The sequence below is a fragment of the Tachypleus tridentatus genome, chromosome 1, assembly GCF_004210375.1.
Source record: "Tachypleus tridentatus isolate NWPU-2018 chromosome 1, ASM421037v1, whole genome shotgun sequence".
Lineage (NCBI taxonomy): Eukaryota > Metazoa > Arthropoda > Merostomata > Xiphosura > Limulidae > Tachypleus > Tachypleus tridentatus.
The window spans coordinates 108,342,122-108,361,616 of NC_134825.1; the positions used below are offsets into that span (position 1 = coordinate 108,342,122).

The following is a 19,495-nucleotide window of genomic DNA, read 5'->3' on the forward strand; positions in this document are numbered from 1 at the left end:
AAATATGACTATTATAAATTACTTTATTTAAAAACACATTACTTCATAATTTACAGCCACAAACTTACATTCTCATGACTATTATACATTACTTTATTTAAAAACACATTACTTCATAATTTACAGCCACAAACTTACATTCTCATGACTATTATACATTACTTTATTTATAAACACATTACTTCATAATTTACAGCCACAAACTTACATTCTCAGAAGGGTTTTCATGGGCTTCAAGTAAAACTCATTGCCATTCCAGAGAAATAAGAAGCAACCAATTACATATCCCATAGCAAAGAGACTAACCCTACTGGTTCCTGACAAGAACACCACTGCAAGCGTTATCCAGTAGAAGGAAAAGAAAACAAGAACTTTAACCATATCCAAGTAAGACCTGAAAAACACAGTTTATTTGTCATGAGATATCTCACTACTTATACTTCAAATATGGCTTCTAAAATACACTTACTTAAACATCCACAAACATAACTTGTTCTGCAAATGGCAAAATAAAGCCTGAAAAGATAACATGACTTACAAACAAAAAATATTTACTGAAGTAGTAAAAAATGATGCTCCAAGTCTCCAACGACATCGTGAAAGATAGAAAAGTCAATATTAGTAAATGTACATTGAAACGTTTTCTATAAATTATACACTCTGCACAGACATCATCTTTCAAGACCACATTTAAGCAGAACATAATAAAGACCACAGGAACAACAGTAGAGGACTTTACAAATGTTAGTATTGGCTATATGAAAAATATTTTTGGTTGTCTTGCTTTTACATAATTATCAGTAATGATGCATTATTGTATGATGAACCTTTATAATAATAAGGTGATAAAATAATATTAACTTTGTGTAAGTAACGAAGTCTGGTACAGGGTTAGGGAGGGAACTGGGATCTTGTTCGAGCCAGATTTCACGGTTACTTCCTCCTTCGTGCATTTCAGAATACAATCCTGTCTCGATAGTAAACACGTGCAACTGACAGCAGGCAAACAGAAGTTGGAAAAAGTCCACTGTGGAATAGAAAAATTTAAAACATAATATTGAAAACTACACACAAATTTTGTGAAAGAAACATTAATAAGTTAAGACTATATACTGATTTATACCAATGACATAGGAACGATAATGTTGCATAAATAATCTGAGAGAAACAGAATTTGTAAAATATTGTTCCCAAATCATGTGTTTTTAATACATCCATACACACACACACTCAACACTTAAAATTGTAATTTAACAGATATTTTATTTTCCATTAATATTATGTAAACTCACATCTTATAATTAAGTTTGTACTACACAGCTATTACCATTGATGTGTGTTGAATGTGGTTATAACACATGCACTAAATTTAATTTAAAACAACAACAACAACAGACTGCATCAATTTCAGGTATGCAGAGTTCATAAAAATAGATAGCTTTGAAAAAGTATTTCATGATAATAATTTAACATGTTACAATAAAAAAAAACTTTGTTTTAACAGCAAATGTTTATATTAAAATTCTACGAGAAACAGCTGCATTTATACCTTGTCAACCTGACCAATACAAATTATATAATAACTGGTAATATCACATTTCTGTCTTTTAGGTTACACTCTCAACAGTCTGAATGAATTTACTTATTTAAACCTAAGCAAGCTGACAAAATACTTTAAAATACAAAAACAGTTTAAAAATGGTTAACATCTTAATCAGATAACAATGGACAACAGGTATTTGGTCAAGATATAGTGACTATTTTTTTCTCTGTCTTAAAATGTTTTTAACCATTTTAATGTTTTCACATTTTATTTAGTACATGTTTTTGTAAGTGAAAAGTAATTTACTCAAATAAACCCAGTTACTAAGTGGTAAGACTTCTACGTTTAGCTTAACTTCAAAAGTACTGTGAAACTCGTGACGTGTACCTAAACTTATAAAATATTTTTATCAAGAACCTTCATTTCTAGACTAGTTTTCTTAATAAAAAAATCCATAATTGTAATCTAGCTTTAAAATAACTTTAATGAAGGATTTACAATTCTAGGTTATCTTTACAATTAATAAAGTAGCCCTAGGCTAGCTTTAAAATAACTTTTATCAAAGAACCTACTCTTCAGGGCTAATTTCAATATTATAATAGCTCTAGCCTAACCACAACAAACACTGAGGTATAGGCTGATTTTATAAGTAAGGACAAGGAAGTGTACTTTAAAAAAGGGAAAAATAAATAGACTACCAACCGAGGATCTTGTAAGAATTTGGTGGAACTATAAAGTTGGGAAGATAAAGCCATTCTCTCAGTTCCTCACTGAAATTAGAACTGATACTCCAAGGATACTCTGTCAAAAAAGAAAAGAAAAATTTTAAATTTGCAATTGAACAGCAGCAAACATTGAACATTATTATACTGTTATTTTTATTATCCCTTTCATAATGGTTTTGGCATACAATACCAAGTACATTTGCACTTGTTAACTTTTAATGCATTATGTGCATCTTTCATAGAATTTGGAAGACTTTTAGAAACCTTAAGTGTCATTTGTATAAAAAAAACAGATTTTATAATGAAGTAATTTTACTAAGGATTTTTTGTGAACATATCAAGTTTGTTTTATTATTTATTTTATCTATTTATGATTTTTCATGTTATGATGAAAAATACTGTTCTACATCTTAAAAAATCAAATTTCATTTATAGAATCTCTAAAACCTCCTAAATACTATTCAAACATTTATTTTCAGTAAAACATTATATTTTGCTTGTTATTTTCTCTAACCTAATTCTATACAAGGTTGGTCAATTTGACTGACTTCGTAACCAACCAAAAATTCAAATAAATCTAAACTACTCTTCTTTCTTTTTAGAACGACTTCAAATTTTAACATAAAACTACATTTGTTTATCATAAGTAGATTTAAACTAATAACAGTATACAACTTTCATATTCAAAGTTTATTGTTTTTTTGCCCTTTGAGCTATATCTAACTACTATTAACACTATTATTAAGTTGTAAATCACTTGGAAAACAAGGAGCTCTCATTACGCTGTCAAATTACATTATACAAGAACTACTCCAAGCTGCATGCCTCATGAAAACTTATTTTAATTTACCTATTCTGACCTTAACCAACTTAAAAAGATTCATATTTTTAAATTTTAGTTACTTTTATAATAATAAGTAGAGAATACATATAAAATAAAAGAAATAAGGCACTTTTCCAAACTTTTTTTTAATGTTGACTGTTGATGACACTTAACCCTACTTTTATATACTAATGATAGTAGTGCACTAAATAATTTTTATTCAATTAAATAATAGACCAAGGAACATAGAACAATAACATACAAATAAAAAAAGCAGACAATGTCCCATAACTACCACAGTTTTTATGGCATTTTTAACAATGTGACAAGAACAATTACAAGTACATGATATCTTTCCCATGAGAATGAAGCTTGTACTTAAAAAGTAAACTGATAATTTTGCGTTTAGAAAAAAACATAACATAATATGTCACTTGACAGATGAAAACCTTGGCTTTCTGTTGATTATAAACAATGTTACACATAAAAAATAACTATTAACTATTCCTGAAAGAGAGGATGTGACAAGTGGGTGTTACGAGGGGACTGACTTTCTGCCACCAAACAAGACTTAAAGTTTTAAAAATATGTCTGAGCAATTACACTATTATAGTAATTTATGTTAAATATCACAATTATTGAAAGAATGGTGAATAAACTACACAAGAGGAGGTGCCCATTGAAAAAAGATATATTTCTCACACAAGATAAAATTCAAGAGTTTTTAAAATATCATCTTATAAAATCAATAATTTAAAACATATACTATTACAATATAGATTAATATCTACAATTTTATGCTCATTGGTATAAAATAAAGTAATTTAATAAAGCATTTAATGTAAGTCACTACAAACTCATGTTTTTGGCTGCTGTTGTTTTTAATTTGCACAAAGCTACATGAGAGCTATCTGTACTAGCTGTCTCTAATTTCTCAGTGTAAGACTACGGAGAAGGCAGCTAGTCATCGCTACCCACTGTCAACTCTTGAGCTACTTTTTTTTACCAAAAAATAATGGGATTGATAGTTACATTATAACATCTCCATGGCTAAAAGGGTGAGCATGTTTGATGTGATAGGGATTCAAACCCATGACCCTCAGGTTAAGAGTAAAGTGCCCGAACTACATAACCATGCCAGGACTGCAAACCTCATGAAATATGCAGTGAAGGATACCCATGCAGAAAGGGTTATTTACTAGTTTTACAATTCTAAATTAATATATTTGTGTTTTTTATTACTCGGTGAAAGATAAAATATATAAATCTATATTATTATATATACCATATGTAAATTACCTATTATTTCTGGTTCTGCACATCATCGTTTCTCTGCTATTGAAAATACACTTTATAAATGGCCTTTTCTCTTGCTTACCATTGCTTTAGCATGCTTGAAAATATCAAAAATATTATCTTTAATCTTATTACAAATTTTAGCTTTTACAGCAGAAAAGTAAATAGCCACGTTTTTACCAACAACAGAAAATATGCTAAAAAGTAAACAGCCAAGTTTTTACCAACAACACAAAATATGGTAGAAAGCAAACAGCCAAGTTTTTACCAACAACACAAAATACGGTAAAAAGTGAACAGCCAAGTTTTTACCAACAACACAAAATACGGTAGAAATTGAACAGCCAAGTTTTTACCAACAACTAAAATACGGTAGAAAGTGAACAGCCAAGTTTTTACCAACAACACAAAATACGGTAAAAAGTAAACAGCCAAGTTTTTACCAACAACACAAAATACAGTAAAAAGTAAACAGCCAAGTTTTTACCAACAACACAAAATACGGTAGAAAGCAAACAGCCAAGTTTTTACCAACAACACAAAATACGGTAGAAAGCAAACAGCCAAGTTTTTACCAACAACACAAAATACGGTAGAAAGCAAACAGTCAAGTTTTTACCAACAACACAAAATACGGTAAAAACTAAACAGCCAAGTTTTTACCAACAACACAAAATACGGTAAAAAGTAAACAGCCAAGTTTTTACCAACAACACAAAATATGGTAAAAAGTAAACAGCCAAGTTTTTACCAACAACACAAAATACGATAGAAAGCAAACAGCCAAGTTTTTACCAACAACACAAAATACGATAGAAAGCAAACAGCCAAGTTTTTACCAACAACACAAAATACGGTAAAAAGTAAACAGCCAAGTTTTTACCAACAACACAAAATACAGTAAAAAGTAAACAGCCAAGTTTTTACCAACAACACAAAATATGGTAAAAAGTAAACAGCCAAGTTTTTACCAACAACACAAAATACGGTAGAAAGTGAACAGCCAAGTTTTTACCAACAACACAAAATACGGTAAAAAGTAAACAGCCAAGTTTTTACCAACAGCACAAAATACAGTAAAAAGTAAACAGCCAAGTTTTTACCAACAACACAAAATCTGGTAGAAAGTGAACAATAAGTTTTACCAACAACACAAAATCGGTAGAAATTGAACAGCCAAGTTTTTACCAACAACACAAAATACGGTAGAAAGCAAACAGCCAAGTTTTTACCAACAACACAAAATACGGTAAAAAGTAAACAGCCAAGTTTTTACCAACAGCACAAAATACAGTAAAAAGTAAACAGCCAAGTTTTACCAACAACACAAAATACGGTAGAAAGTGAACAGCCAAGTTTTTACCAACAACACAAAATACGGTAGAAATTGAACAGCCAAGTTTTTACCAACAACTAAAATAAGGTAGAAAGTGAACAGCCAAGTTTTTACCAACAACACAAAATACGGTAAAAAGTAAACAGCCAAGTTTTTACCAACAACACAAAATACAGTAAAAAGTAAACAGCCAAGTTTTTACCAACAACACAAAATACGGTAGAAAGCAAACAGCCAAGTTTTTACCAACAACACAAAATACGGTAGAAAGCAAACAGCCAAGTTTTTACCAACAACACAAAATACGGTAGAAAGCAAACAGCCAAGTTTTTACCAACAACACAAAATACGGTAAAAACTAAACAGCCAAGTTTTTACCAACAACACAAAATACGGTAAAAAGTAAACAGCCAAGTTTTTACCAACAACACAAAATACGGTAGAAAGCAAACAGCCAAGTTTTTACCAACAACACAAAATACGGTAAAAAGTGAACAGCCAAGTTTTTACCAACAACACAAAATATGGTAAAAAGTGAACAGCCAAGTTTTTACCAACAACACAAAATACAGTAAAAAGTGAACAGCCAAATTTTTACCAACAACACAAAATACGGTAAAAAAGTGAACAGCCAAGTTTTTACCAACAACACATAATACAGTAGAAAGAGAATGGTTCCACATATCCAAGTTAATATTAATTTCCAATAAAAATGCGACAACCCATATTACAAAAAGATAAAATAACACTAAATCCTAGTGAAAAGAAAGACATTTATGAGTTGAACTACAAGAACAGTGCTGTACATTGTAGTAAAATGTTGAGGTGTATTACATGTAGCTTTCTTACTTACCAATACATGATCCTGGGGGAATTCCTATGCACATGATGTACTGAATTGGCAGAATAATGCACTGGTAAGAGACGTAAAAGGGCCACACTCGAGCCATGTTTCTTCTCCTGAGAAGAAAGAGACTACACAACCATGCTGCAGACACTACAGCATACACATCTAACCTCACTCCAATACACGCCACTGTAGTCACGAAGCAGAACTGCGTATTAAAACAAACAGTTTTGTTAACAATTTTTGTTTTCCAAGACACACAAGAAGCCAGATATTATTACAATTCTCCCAGAGTTTTCCCCATTAACTGTGCAAAATCTTCACAAACACACTTATTTCTAGTTTGTATGAATGAGATATTATACTTTTATTTACTATTTATAGATTAATTCTTGTACTGTTAATGTCAGAAAATTTCTTCCATTGTTAACTTGTATCTCAACTGGAACCCACTTAAACAAGGTACACAAAACCTTATACTTGTTCCAAACTCAATTAATATTTCAACATTTCTTCCCAAAACATTATGATCGCTTCTGTTACATTATAATCTATTTTGAGAAGAAATAATCATTACAACATTTAAGAAATGTATATTTTAGTATTTCACAAGAAACACGTCCATGTACAAAGCGTTTCGAAATTTTGAATAATTGTTATCACATATAATCAACAACTTCCACCGTGAGCCATCAGGACACACAGTATTAATTCAAAACAAAAACCCAGTAATTTCTAAAATGCTTGAGATACTAGAATTTCAAAAAGGAAAGTGAATTCTGCAATTATTATGTTACTTCCACTTCTTCATAAAGGTATTTTTTTAACCAGTAGCAATGTCTGTATCAAATGATTGATACACTTTACCTCAACTCCAAATTTATAGAAAAAATAGTTGAACAGAAACTTCACACACTCTACTAATCCTCTGTCTGCATGGGAACGATTAATGTCTTGAAAAATTACTCCACCTGGTGGTTCAGTGTCATTTCTGTGATAACGATGCACTTTCTGACGTATCTTTACCACAGCTTGGATCGTCAAGACCACAATCAGACCGATGTAGCCCTAGAAGAAGGTTTTAAGACACTATAAAACTGTTTAAACATTTACATTATACATGGATATACTAGGTAATGGATACAACTTGACTAACATTTAATATATTTATGTATTAAATATTTTTATTACACACAAAGTGGCTATAAACTGATCACTGCTTTGTTATGTTAAATGTATTTTTGTAGCAACATATTAATATAAAATAATTACAGTTTATCATATTATTTTAAAATGCCAGATCAGTAATGTGTTGTTCCAGAAAATATTTTTAAAATACTTCATATGCAGGTCTAGCATGAGAAGGAAACAGCATGTTAACATAACAGTTTAATTCATCTCGAAACTAAGTAGTAAAATATATCATAAATATTATGGAAACATTAAATACCAGAACTAAAGTTACCTCATAATAAATAAATTTGTTTTAATTATTAAAAATACAGAGAAAGAAATGTATTTTACAGTGCTAGAGCTTGAATAGTTGAATGAAACCAGTCCACATTAAAATGGACAATTGTAAGTTACAGAGGGAGTTGAAGCCTGTCCACAGTAAAATGGACAATTGTAAGTTACAGAGGGAGTTGAAGCCTGTCCACAGTAAAATGGACAATTGTAAGTTACAGAGGGAGTTGAAGCTTGTCCACAGTAAAATGGACAATTGTAAGTTACAGAGGGAGTTGAAGCTTGTCCACAGTAAAATGGACAATTGTAAGTTACAGAGGGAGTTGAAGCCTATCCACAGTAAAATGGACAATTGTAAGTTACAGAGGGAGTTGAAGCCTATCCACAGTAAAATGGACAATTGTAAGTTACAGAGGGAGTTGAAGCTTGTCCACATTAAAATGTACTTTTGTAATTTACAGAGGGAGTTAAAGCCTGTCCACATTAAAATGTACTCTTGTAATTTACAGAGGGTTTAGAATCTGTCTACATTAAAATGGACAATTGTAATTTACAGAGGGTTTAGAAATCTGTTCACACTAAAATGGACACTTGTAATTTACAGAGGGAGTTGAAGCTTGTCCACATTAAAATGTACTCTTGTAATTTACAGAGGGTTTAAAATCTGTCTACATTAAAATGGACAATTGTAATTTACAGAGGGTTTAGAAATCTGTTCACACCAAAATGGACACTTGTAATTTACAGAGAGAGTTGAAGCCTGTCCACATTAAAATGGACAATTGTAGGTTACAGAGGGAGTTGAAGCTTGTCCACAGTAAAATGGACAATTGTAAGTTACACAGGGAGTTGAAGCTTGTCCACATTAAAATGGACACTTGTAATTTACAGAGGGTTTAGAAATCTGTCTACATTAGAATGGACACTTGTAATTTACAGATGATTTAGAAATCTGTGCACATTAGAATGGAGAATTATAATTTACAGAGGGTTTAGAAATCTGTCCACAGTAAAATGGACAATTGTAATTCACAGAGGCAGTTGAAGCTTGTCCACAGTAAAATGGACAATTGTAAGTTACAGAGGGAGTTGAAGCTTGTCCACAGTAAAATGGACAATTGTAAGTTACAGAGGGAGTTGAAGCCTGTCCACAGTAAAATGGACAATTGTATGTTACAGAGGGAGTTGAAGCTTGTCCACAGTAAAATGTACAATTGTAATTTACAGAGGGAGTTGAAGCCTGTCCACATTAAAATGGACACTTGTAATTTACAGAGAGAGTTGAAGCCTGTCCACATTAAAATAGACACTTGTAATTTACAGAGGGAGTTGAAGCCTGTCCACATTAAAATGGACACTTGTAGTTTAGAGTGAGTGTACGAGGGCTGTTCAAAAAATACTCGGACTGACATCATAAAACAAAATGTACTTTATTTAGAAGTTACAGATCTGGGACCCCTTCAAAGTACTCTCCTCCCCAACGGTGTTTCCACTTGTTGAAACACTCCTGGTACGCTTCTTTTGTAATGTCCTCCAGCTCCTTCATCACATTTGCCTTAATCTTGGGAATTGTCTCAAATCTTCTTTCTTTCAAGGGTCTTTTGAGTTTGGGGAACAAGAAAAAATCGCAAGGAGCAAGGTCAGGTGAGTAGGGGGGGTGGGGAAGAACAGTGATCGAGTGTTTGGCCAAAAACTCATGAGTTGTGAGGCACAAATTTCACAGCAGCTCGGTGCATCTTCAATTTTTTGGTCAAAATCTCGTAACAAGATCCAACTGATATCCCACACTCTTCAGCAAGCTCCCTGACAGTCAAACGTCGATTTGCCCACACCAGGGTGTTGATTTTCTCGACATGTGGGTCGTCAGTTGACGTGGAAGGACGTCAAGGACACTCATCATCTTCAATGGACTGTCGACCATCCTTAAAACGTTCATGCCACTTGAAACATGCCGTACGCTTCATAGCAACATCACCGTAAGCCGTGTTAAGCATAGCAATAGTTTCAGTCGCAGATTTTCCAAGTTTAACACAAAATTTCACAGCAAGTCGTTGCTCCTTCAGGTCATTCGTTCTAAAATCCGCCAAATGAAAAAATCGCACTTCACTTAAAACCGAGTAGCTAATACACAAATGAAGATATCTGCAATCGGGAAATGGCGTCGTAATCAGCTGATCTGTGCGAACCTAGTGACACCAAGTGGATTCCCCTGGAACCAACTGGAGCCGCACAATTCAAACAGTCCCCATATTTTTTTAACAGACTTCGTATGTGCATGTGTGTGTTGAAGCCCATATAGATGAATTAAACCTTTAGCTGGTGATAATACAGATATTTCTGTTGGTAAAACTTGTTGAATTGTATTATCTATATACTCTTATAAGAACTGATCATAACAAAATGTAAACCCTTCAGCTAGTCATAACGAGGTTGTTGTTTGACATCTCTTTATAGTTCTATCTGTATACTACAGTGGTTCTAATGATAACAATACCTGGACCTTTGAGTTATTATAATACATATTTTAGTGTTTGGAGAAATATGTCTAATAGTGTCATCTGCATATAAAATTAATTCTAATCTTAACAAAAGATGAACCCTTGCACTGTTCATAATAAAGGATATGCTAAGAAATGTTTATTAACATGTTTCACCCTATAACTTAGAAAATAAATATATGAAAATACATACTGAATAAGAGATCCCCCTATGTGACCATTACCTGTTTATAAAGAAAATTTTCTCCCATTAAAGTTCAAACAAAAACTACCTCACAATAAATAAACTGGGTGAGCTTCTTAACAACTCAACATAATTAGTTAGAGTTTCTAACCTTGCAGTATGCTGTTAGGTTCTCTGTTTTCCTGAAACCAATCCACACTCTGTTATCGACAGTCTCGTTGAAAGGGTAAGGAAATTCACTTGCATTCTGACCTATTCCAATCACGTCCTGAAAAATGAGGGTTTTTACTTCATTTTAGAAACATTCTCTAACATAACTTTTATCAATTACTTCAGCTACATGTAAAACACTGACTAATTTTCTGTGAGTACATTTCACACTAGTGATTTTTATTTATCTTTGGAAACTATATGACACAATTAACAACATAAAAATATAACATTAAAAACACAAATTAATTCTTATAATTTAAACACTTAGAAACTGTGACACTTAAAAGTACTGGAGTTGTCTGAGCTATTGACTTCAAGTTTATCAGGCTTAGCATTCATGATAAAAATGAGTTATGTTATAACTTATATAATTTTTATTTCAAAAGCTAGGACTATTAGTTTTCGATACTTCTTCACCTTTCAACATTTAAATCTCATAATAACTATTAATTATTGCCACACAGTTTACTGAAAGCAAACTTACTGAACAGTTCACTTTCCATCCATACTGGTCCACAAATTTCAGCTGATAAATCATTTTCGACAGCAATAAGATGGCAGCCCAGACAGAACAACAATGAGAAAGGAAAGTCTGAAGTGCTTTGAAGGGAAGAGCGACGATAACAAACATCACAAAAACAAGGTGGACAGCACAAACCTGTAAAAAATATGGAAAACTAGAACATAAACTGTAGTAAGCCCTACAAATATTGCTTTGAAAGGCTTACAATAAAACAAAATAATATATTTTAATTAATTATTCAGTGACACAAAAAATAATTAATTAACACAAGTTTGCCTAACGATACATACCAGCAAATTATTATCCATTAGTTTCAGCTGAGATATGTTAAGACTATGGAATGTTTTAACCTTGTTAAATACCTTTCACTCATTGACTTGTCAAAGCAAGCTACCTACTTAGATTGAAACTAAAAATCAAGTCAGTAAAAAAATAGCTAATTAGGTACACATTACCACTTATGTATCAGTTCAATATTACGAAATGTAACTTACATCATACACAGCCAAACAAAGAGCAGAAAACAATACAATTTTAATCAGGTGAATCTCAAGAAAACGCCAAATTAGCTCACTGATGTGCAGACCAACAACCATTCCTTTATCCACAACTAAGTGAAGCCACTTCTTTAAGGTTTTAATATCTGAAATTGAAAGAAAAATGTAGAAATTCACACACTAAATAAAGGTTGAATTGTGTCGGAAGTGAAAATCCACGAATCCTTTCACAGCACAACTGTGAATAAATTATAACAATTTTTTAAAATATCTAATGTAAGCCAATAAGTAGTTTACTTCTTGGTTTTAAAATCATTACTGCATCTCATCTAAGACAATAGCAATTGAAAATGTTTCACACTGCTTCCTGAAAACCTTCATTGAATTTAAAAAAACACCTGAAGTCTTCATAGGATGAACTCTGCTAACAGCTTCTAGTGAAAACACATTTCTGTAAAGTTAAACTAAGCCTAAGTTTAGTACTTTACAGAAAATTAGGATATCAACTGTAACAATATCAAATGGAGCTGGTATATAGTACGATACTTTAGTTATCATTCTCTAGTACAACTAAACAATAACATGAATCTGACCACATAACAACTGTTGTAATACAAACCATAAAATTCATTCTTAACACCTATTGATTCATCAACAATTACATTTTTAATGTTAATCATAATATATTTCCTAATTTTAATAAAATAAACAATATTACAACTTTAAAAGTTGTGTTTTATTAAAGTAGACATAGTTTGAAGTTCCCAACATTGTCCTCAACAGTTCCTTGGCTGTAGGTTAACAATCACAAAGTGGTCACCATGAGACCAGTATTAAGTTTTGTTGCGAAATGTCAACCAATAATTTGTAATTACACTACCATACAAAAGAAAAAGTTCCAGTAAAAAGAGATATTATTTAAAGTCAGAGGCACAGTTCACCCACAGGACAACAACAATTAAAGAGTAAGTTTCTTATCCACAAAACAACAACAATTAAAGAGTAAGTTTCTGATCCACAGGACAACAACAATTAAAGAGTAAGTTTCTTATCCAGAGCACAACAACAATTAAAGAGTAAGTTTCTTATCCACAGGACAACAACAATTAAAGAGTAAGTTTCTTATCCACAGGACAACATTTAAAGAGAAAGTTTCTTTTTCACAGACCAACAACAATTAAAAAGTAAGATTCTTATCCAGAGTACAACAACAATTAAAGAGTAAGTTTCTTATCCACAGCACAACAACAATCAAAGAGTAAGTTTCTTATCCACAATACAACCACAATTAAAGAGTAATTTCTTATCCAGAGCACAACAACAATTAAAGAGTAAGTTTCTTATCCAGAGCACAACAAAAATTAAAGAGTAAGTTTCTTACCCACAGGACAACAACAATTAAAGAGTAAGTTTCTTTTCCACAGGACAACAACAATTAAAGAGTAAGTTTCTTATCCAGAGCACAACAACAATTAAAGTGTAAGTGTCTTATCCAGAGCACAACAACAATTAAAGAGTAAGTTTCTTACCCACAGAACAACAACAATTAAAGAGTAAGTTTCTTTTCCACAGGACAACAACAATTAAAGAGTAAGTTTCTTATCCACAGGACAACAACAATTAAAGAGTAAGTTTCTTACCCACAGGACAACAACAATTAAAGAGTAAGTTTCTTATCCACAGGACAACAACAATTAAGAAGTAGGTTTCTTATACACAGGACAACAACAATTAAAGTGTACGTTTCTTATCCACAGGACAACAACAATTAAAGAGTAAGTTTCTTATCCACAGAACAACAACAATTAAAGAGTAAGTTTCTTATCCACAGGACAACAACAATTAAGAAGTAGGTTTCTTATACACAGGACAACAACAATTAAAGTGTAAGTTTCTTATCCACAGGACAACAACAATTAAAGAGTAAGTTTCTTATCCAGAGCACAACAACAATTAAAGAGTAAGTTTCTTATCCACAGGACAACAACAATTAAAGAGTAAGTTTCTTATCCACAGGACAACAATTAAAGAGAAAGTTTCTTATTCACAGAACAATAACAATTAAAGAGTAAGATTCTTATCCAGAGTACAACAACAATTAAAGAGTAAGTTTCTTATCCAGAGCACAACAACAATTAAAGAGTAAGTTTCTTATCCAGAGCACAACAACAATCAAAGAGTAAGTTTCTTATCCACAGGACAACAATATTAAAGAGTAAGTTTCTTAAGAGCACAACAATTAAAGAGTAAGTTTCTTATCCAGAGCACAACAACAATTAAAGAGTAAGTTTCTTATCCAGAGCACAACAACAATTAAAGAGTAAGTTTCTTATCCAGAGCACAACAACAATTAAAGAGTATCCAGTTAAAGAGTAAGTTTCTTATCAGGAGCACAACAACAATTAAAGTGTAAGTTTCTTATCCAGAGCACAACAACAATTAAAGAGTAAGTTTCTTATCCAGAGCACAACAACAATTAAAGAGTAAGTTTCTTATCCAGAGGACAACAACAATTAAAGAGTAAGTTTCTTATCCACAGGACAACAACAATCAAAGAGTACGTTTCTTATCCAGATCACAACAACAATTAAAGAGTAAGTTTCTTATCCGGAGCACAACAACAATTAAAGTGTAAGTTTCTTATCCACAGAGACAACAACAATTAAAGAGTAAGTTTCTTATCCAGAGCACAACAACAATTAAAGAGTAAGTTTCTTATCCAGAGAACAACAACAATTAAAGAGTAAGTTTCTTTTCCACAGGACAACAACAATTAAAGAGTAAGTTTCTTATCCACAGGACAACAACAATTAAAGAGTAAGTTTCTTATCCAGAGCACAACAACAATTAAAGTGTAAGTGTTTTATCCAGAGCACAACAACAATTATAGAGTAAGTTTCTTATCCACAGTACAACAACAAGTAAAGAGTAATTTCTTATCCAAAGCACAACAACAATTAAAGAGTAAGTTTCTTATCCAGAGCACAACAACAATTAAAGAGTAAGTTTCTTATCCACAGGACAACAACAATTAAAGAGTAAGTTTCTTATCCAGAGCACAACAACAATTAAAGAGTAAGTTTCTTATCCAGAGCACAACAACAATTAAAGAGTAAGTTTCTTACCCACAGGACAACAACAATTAAAGAGTAAGTTTCTTATCCACAGGACAACAACAATTAAGAGTAGGTTTCTTATACACAGGACAACAACAATTAAAGTGTAAGTTTCTTATCCACAGGACAACAACAATTAAAGAGTAAGTTTCTTATCCACAGGACAACAACAATTAAAGAGTAAGTTTCTTATCCACAGGACAACAACAATTAAAGAGTAAGTTTCTTATCCACAGGACAACAACAATCAAAGAGTAAGTTTCTTATCCAGATCACAACAACAATTAAAGAGTAAGTTTCTTATCCAGAGCACAACAACAATTAAAGAGTAAGTTTCTTATCCAGAGCACAACAACAATTAAAGAGTAAGTTTCTTATCCACAGGACAACAACAATTAAAGAGTAAGTTTCTTATCCAGAGCACAACAACAATTAAAGAGTAAGTTTCTTATCCAGAGCACAACAACAATTAAAGAGTAAGTTTCTTATCCACAGGACAACAATATTAAAGAGTAAGTTTCTTATCCAGAGCACAACAACAATTAAAGAGTAAGTTTCTTATCCAGAGCACAACAACAATTAAAGAGTAAGTTTCTTATCCACAGGACAACAACAATTAAAGAGTAAGTTTCTTATCCACAGGACAACAACAATTAAAGAGTAAGTTTCTTATCCACAGGACAACAACAATTAAAGAGTAAGTTTCTTATCCAGAGCACAACAACAATTAAAGAGTAAGTTTCTTATCCAGAGCACAACAACAATTAAAGAGTAAGTTTCTTATCCGGAGCACAACAACAATTAAAGTGTAAGTGTCTTATCCAGAGCACAACAACAATTATAGAGTAAGTTTCTTATCCAGAGCACAACAACAATTAAAGAGTAAGTTTCTTATCCACAGGACAACAACAATTAAAGAGTAAGTTTCTTATCCACAGGACAACAACAATTAAAGAGTAAGTTTCTTATCCAGAGGACAACAACAATTAAAGAGTAAGTTTCTTATCCAGAGCACAACAACAATTAAAGAGTAAGTTTCTTATCCAGAGCACAACAACAATTAAAGTGTAAGTGTCTTATCCAGAGCACAACAACAATTAAAGAGTAAGTTTCTTATCCACAGGACAACAACAATTAAAGAGTAAGTTTCTTATCCAGAGCACAACAACAATTAAAGAGTAAGTTTCTTATCCAGAGCACAACAACAATTAAAGAGTAAGTTTCTTATCCAGAGCACAACAACAATTAAAGAGTAAGTTTCTTATCCACAGGACAACAACAATTAAAGAGTAAGTTTCTTATCCACAGGACAACAACAATTAAAGAGTAAGTTTCTTATCCACAGGACAACAACAATTAAAGAGTAAGTTTCTTATCCACAGGACAACAACAATTAAAGAGTAAGTTTCTTATCCACAGGACAACAACAATTAAAGAGTAAGTTTCTTATCCACAGGACAACAACAATTAAAGAGTAAGTTTCTTATCCACAGGACAACAACAATTAAAGAGTAAGTTTCTTATCCAGAGCACAACAACAATTAAAGAGTAAGTTTCTTATCCACAGCACAACAACAATTAAAGAGTAAGTTTCTTATCCAGAGCACAACAACAATTAAAGAGTAAGTTTCTTATCCACAGGACAACAACAATTAAAGAGTAATTTCTTATCCAGAGCACAACAACAATTAAAGAGTAAGTTTCTTATCCAGAGCACAACAACAATTAAAGAGTAAGTTTCTTATCCACAGGACAACAACAATTAAAGAGTAAGTTTCTTATCCAGAGCACAACAACAATTAAAGAGTAAGTTTCTTATCCAGAGCACAACAACAATTAAAGAGTAAGTTTCTTATCCACAGGACAACAACAATTAAAGAGTAAGTTTCTTATCCACAGGACAACAACAATTAAAGAGTAAGTTTCTTATCCACAGGACAACAACAATTAAAGAGTAAGTTTCTTATCCAGAGCACAACAACAATTAAAGAGTAAGTTTCTTATCCAGAGCACAACAACAATTAAAGAGTAAGTTTCTTATCCACAGGACAACAACAATTAAAGAGTAAGTTTCTTATCCAGAGAACAACAACAATTAAAGAGTAAGTTTCTTATCCAGAGCACAACAACAATTAAAGAGTAAGTTTCTTATCCACAGGACAACAACAATTAAAGAGTAAGTTTCTTATCCACAGGACAACAACAATTAAAGAGTAAGTTTCTTATCCACAGGACAACAACAATTAAAGAGTAAGTTTCTTATCCACAGGACAACAACAATTAAAGTTTCTTATCCAACAATTAAGGACAACAACAATTAAAGAGTAAGTTTCTTATCCAGAGCACAACAACAATTAAAGAGTAAGTTTCTTATCCAGAGCACAACAACAATTAAAGAGTAAGTTTCTTATCCACAGGACAACAACAATTAAAGAGTAAGTTTCTTATCCAGAGCACAACAACAATTAAAGAGTAAGTTTCTTATCCAGAGCACAACAACAATTAAAGAGTAAGTTTCTTATCCACAGGACAACAACAATTAAAGAGTAAGTTTCTTATCCAGAGCACAACAACAATTAAAGAGTAAGTTTCTTATCCAGAGCACAACAACAATTAAAGAGTAAGTTTCTTATCCACAGGACAACAACAATTAAAGAGTAAGTTTCTTATTAAAGAGTAAGTTTCTTATCCACAGGACAACAACAATTAAAGAGTAAGTTTCTTATCCACAGGACAACAACAATTAAAGAGTAAGTTTCTTATCCACAGGACAACAACAATTAAAGAGTAAGTTTCTTATCCACAGGACAACAACAATTAAAGAGTAAGTTTCTTATCCACAGGACAACAACAATTAAAGAGTAAGTTTCTTATCCACAGGACAACAACAATTAAAGAGTAAGTTTCTTATCCACAGGACAACAACAATTAAAGAGTAAGTTTCTTATCCACAGGACAACAACAATTAAAGAGTAAGTTTCTTATCCAGAGGACAACAACAATTAAAGAGTAAGTTTCTTATCCACAGGACAACAACAATTAAAGAGTAAGTTTCTTATCCAGAGCACAACAACAATTAAAGAGTAAGTTTCTTATCCACAGGACAACAACAATTAAAGAGTAAGTTTCTTATCCACAGGACAACAACAATTAAAGAGTAAGTTTCTTATCCAGAGGACAACAACAATTAAAGAGTAAGTTTCTTATCCAGAGCACAACAACAATTAAAGAGTAAGTTTCTTATCCAGAGCACAACAACAATTAAAGAGTAAGTTTCTTATCCACAGGACAACAACAATTAAAGAGTAAGTTTCTTATCCAGAGCACAACAACAATTAAAGAGTAAGTTTCTTATCCAGAGCACAACAACAATTAAAGAGTAAGTTTCTTATCCACAGGACAACAACAATTAAAGAGTAAGTTTCTTATCCAGAGCACAACAACAATTAAAGAGTAAGTTTCTTATCCAGAGCACAACAACAATTAAAGAGTAAGTTTCTTATCCACAGGACAACAACAATTAAAGAGTAAGTTTCTTATCCACAGGACAACAACAATTAAAGAGTAAGTTTCTTATCCACAGGACAACAACAATTAAAGAGTAAGTTTCTTATCCACAGGACAACAACAATTAAAGAGTAAGTTTCTTATCCACAGGACAACAACAATTAAAGAGTAAGTTTCTTATCCAGAGCACAACAACAATTAAAGAGTAAGTTTCTTATCCACAGGACAACAACAATTAAAGAGTAAGTTTCTTATCCACAGGACAACAACAATTAAAGAGTAAGTTTCTTATCCACAGGACAACAACAATTAAAGAGTAAGTTTCTTATCCACAGGACAACAACAATTAAAGAGTAAGTTTCTTATCCACAGGACAACAACAATTAAAGAGTAAGTTTCTTATCCACAGGACAACAACAATTAAAGAGTAAGTTTCTTATCCACAGGACAACAACAATTAAAGAGTAAGTTTCTTATCCACAGGACAACAACAATTAAAGAGTAAGTTTCTTATCCACAGGACAACAACAATTAAAGAGTAAGTTTCTTATCCACAGGACAACAACAATTAAAGAGTAAGTTTCTTATCCACAGGACAACAACAATTAAAGAGTAAGTTTCTTATCCACAGGACAACAACAATTAAAGAGTAAGTTTCTTATCCACAGGACAACAACAATTAAAGAGTAAGTTTCTTATCCACAGGACAACAACAATTAAAGAGTAAGTTTCTTATCCACAGGACAACAACAATTAAAGAGTAAGTTTCTTATCCACAGGACAACAACAATTAAAGAGTAAGTTTCTTATCCACAGGACAACAACAATTAAAGAGTAAGTTTCTTATCCACAGGACAACAACAATTAAAGAGTAAGTTTCTTATCCACAGGACAACAACAATTAAAGAGTAAGTTTCTTATCC

The 19,495-nt window shown here is 32.0% G+C and overlaps 1 protein-coding gene across 2 annotated transcripts in view; it reads right to left on the minus strand.

Annotated features, from left to right (window-relative positions):
* The window catches only part of LOC143257594 (piezo-type mechanosensitive ion channel component-like), a 53,875-nt gene extending 41,784 nt beyond the window's left edge, over positions 1-12,091 (minus strand). For both annotated transcript variants that reach the window (XM_076516553.1, XM_076516547.1), the window contains exons 1-8: positions 11,947-12,091; positions 11,414-11,587; positions 10,868-10,984; positions 7,438-7,638; positions 6,577-6,778; positions 2,246-2,344; positions 862-1,027; positions 209-394 (exon numbers count right to left, since the gene is read on the minus strand). In XM_076516553.1, the coding sequence (XP_076372668.1) occupies positions 209-394; positions 862-1,027; positions 2,246-2,344; positions 6,577-6,778; positions 7,438-7,638; positions 10,868-10,984; positions 11,414-11,587; positions 11,947-12,048 (1,247 nt within the window). In that variant the 5' untranslated portion in view covers positions 12,049-12,091. The remainder of the gene's footprint in view (positions 1-208; positions 395-861; positions 1,028-2,245; positions 2,345-6,576; positions 6,779-7,437; positions 7,639-10,867; positions 10,985-11,413; positions 11,588-11,946) is intronic.
* Positions 12,092-19,495: the final 7,404 nt, after the last annotated feature.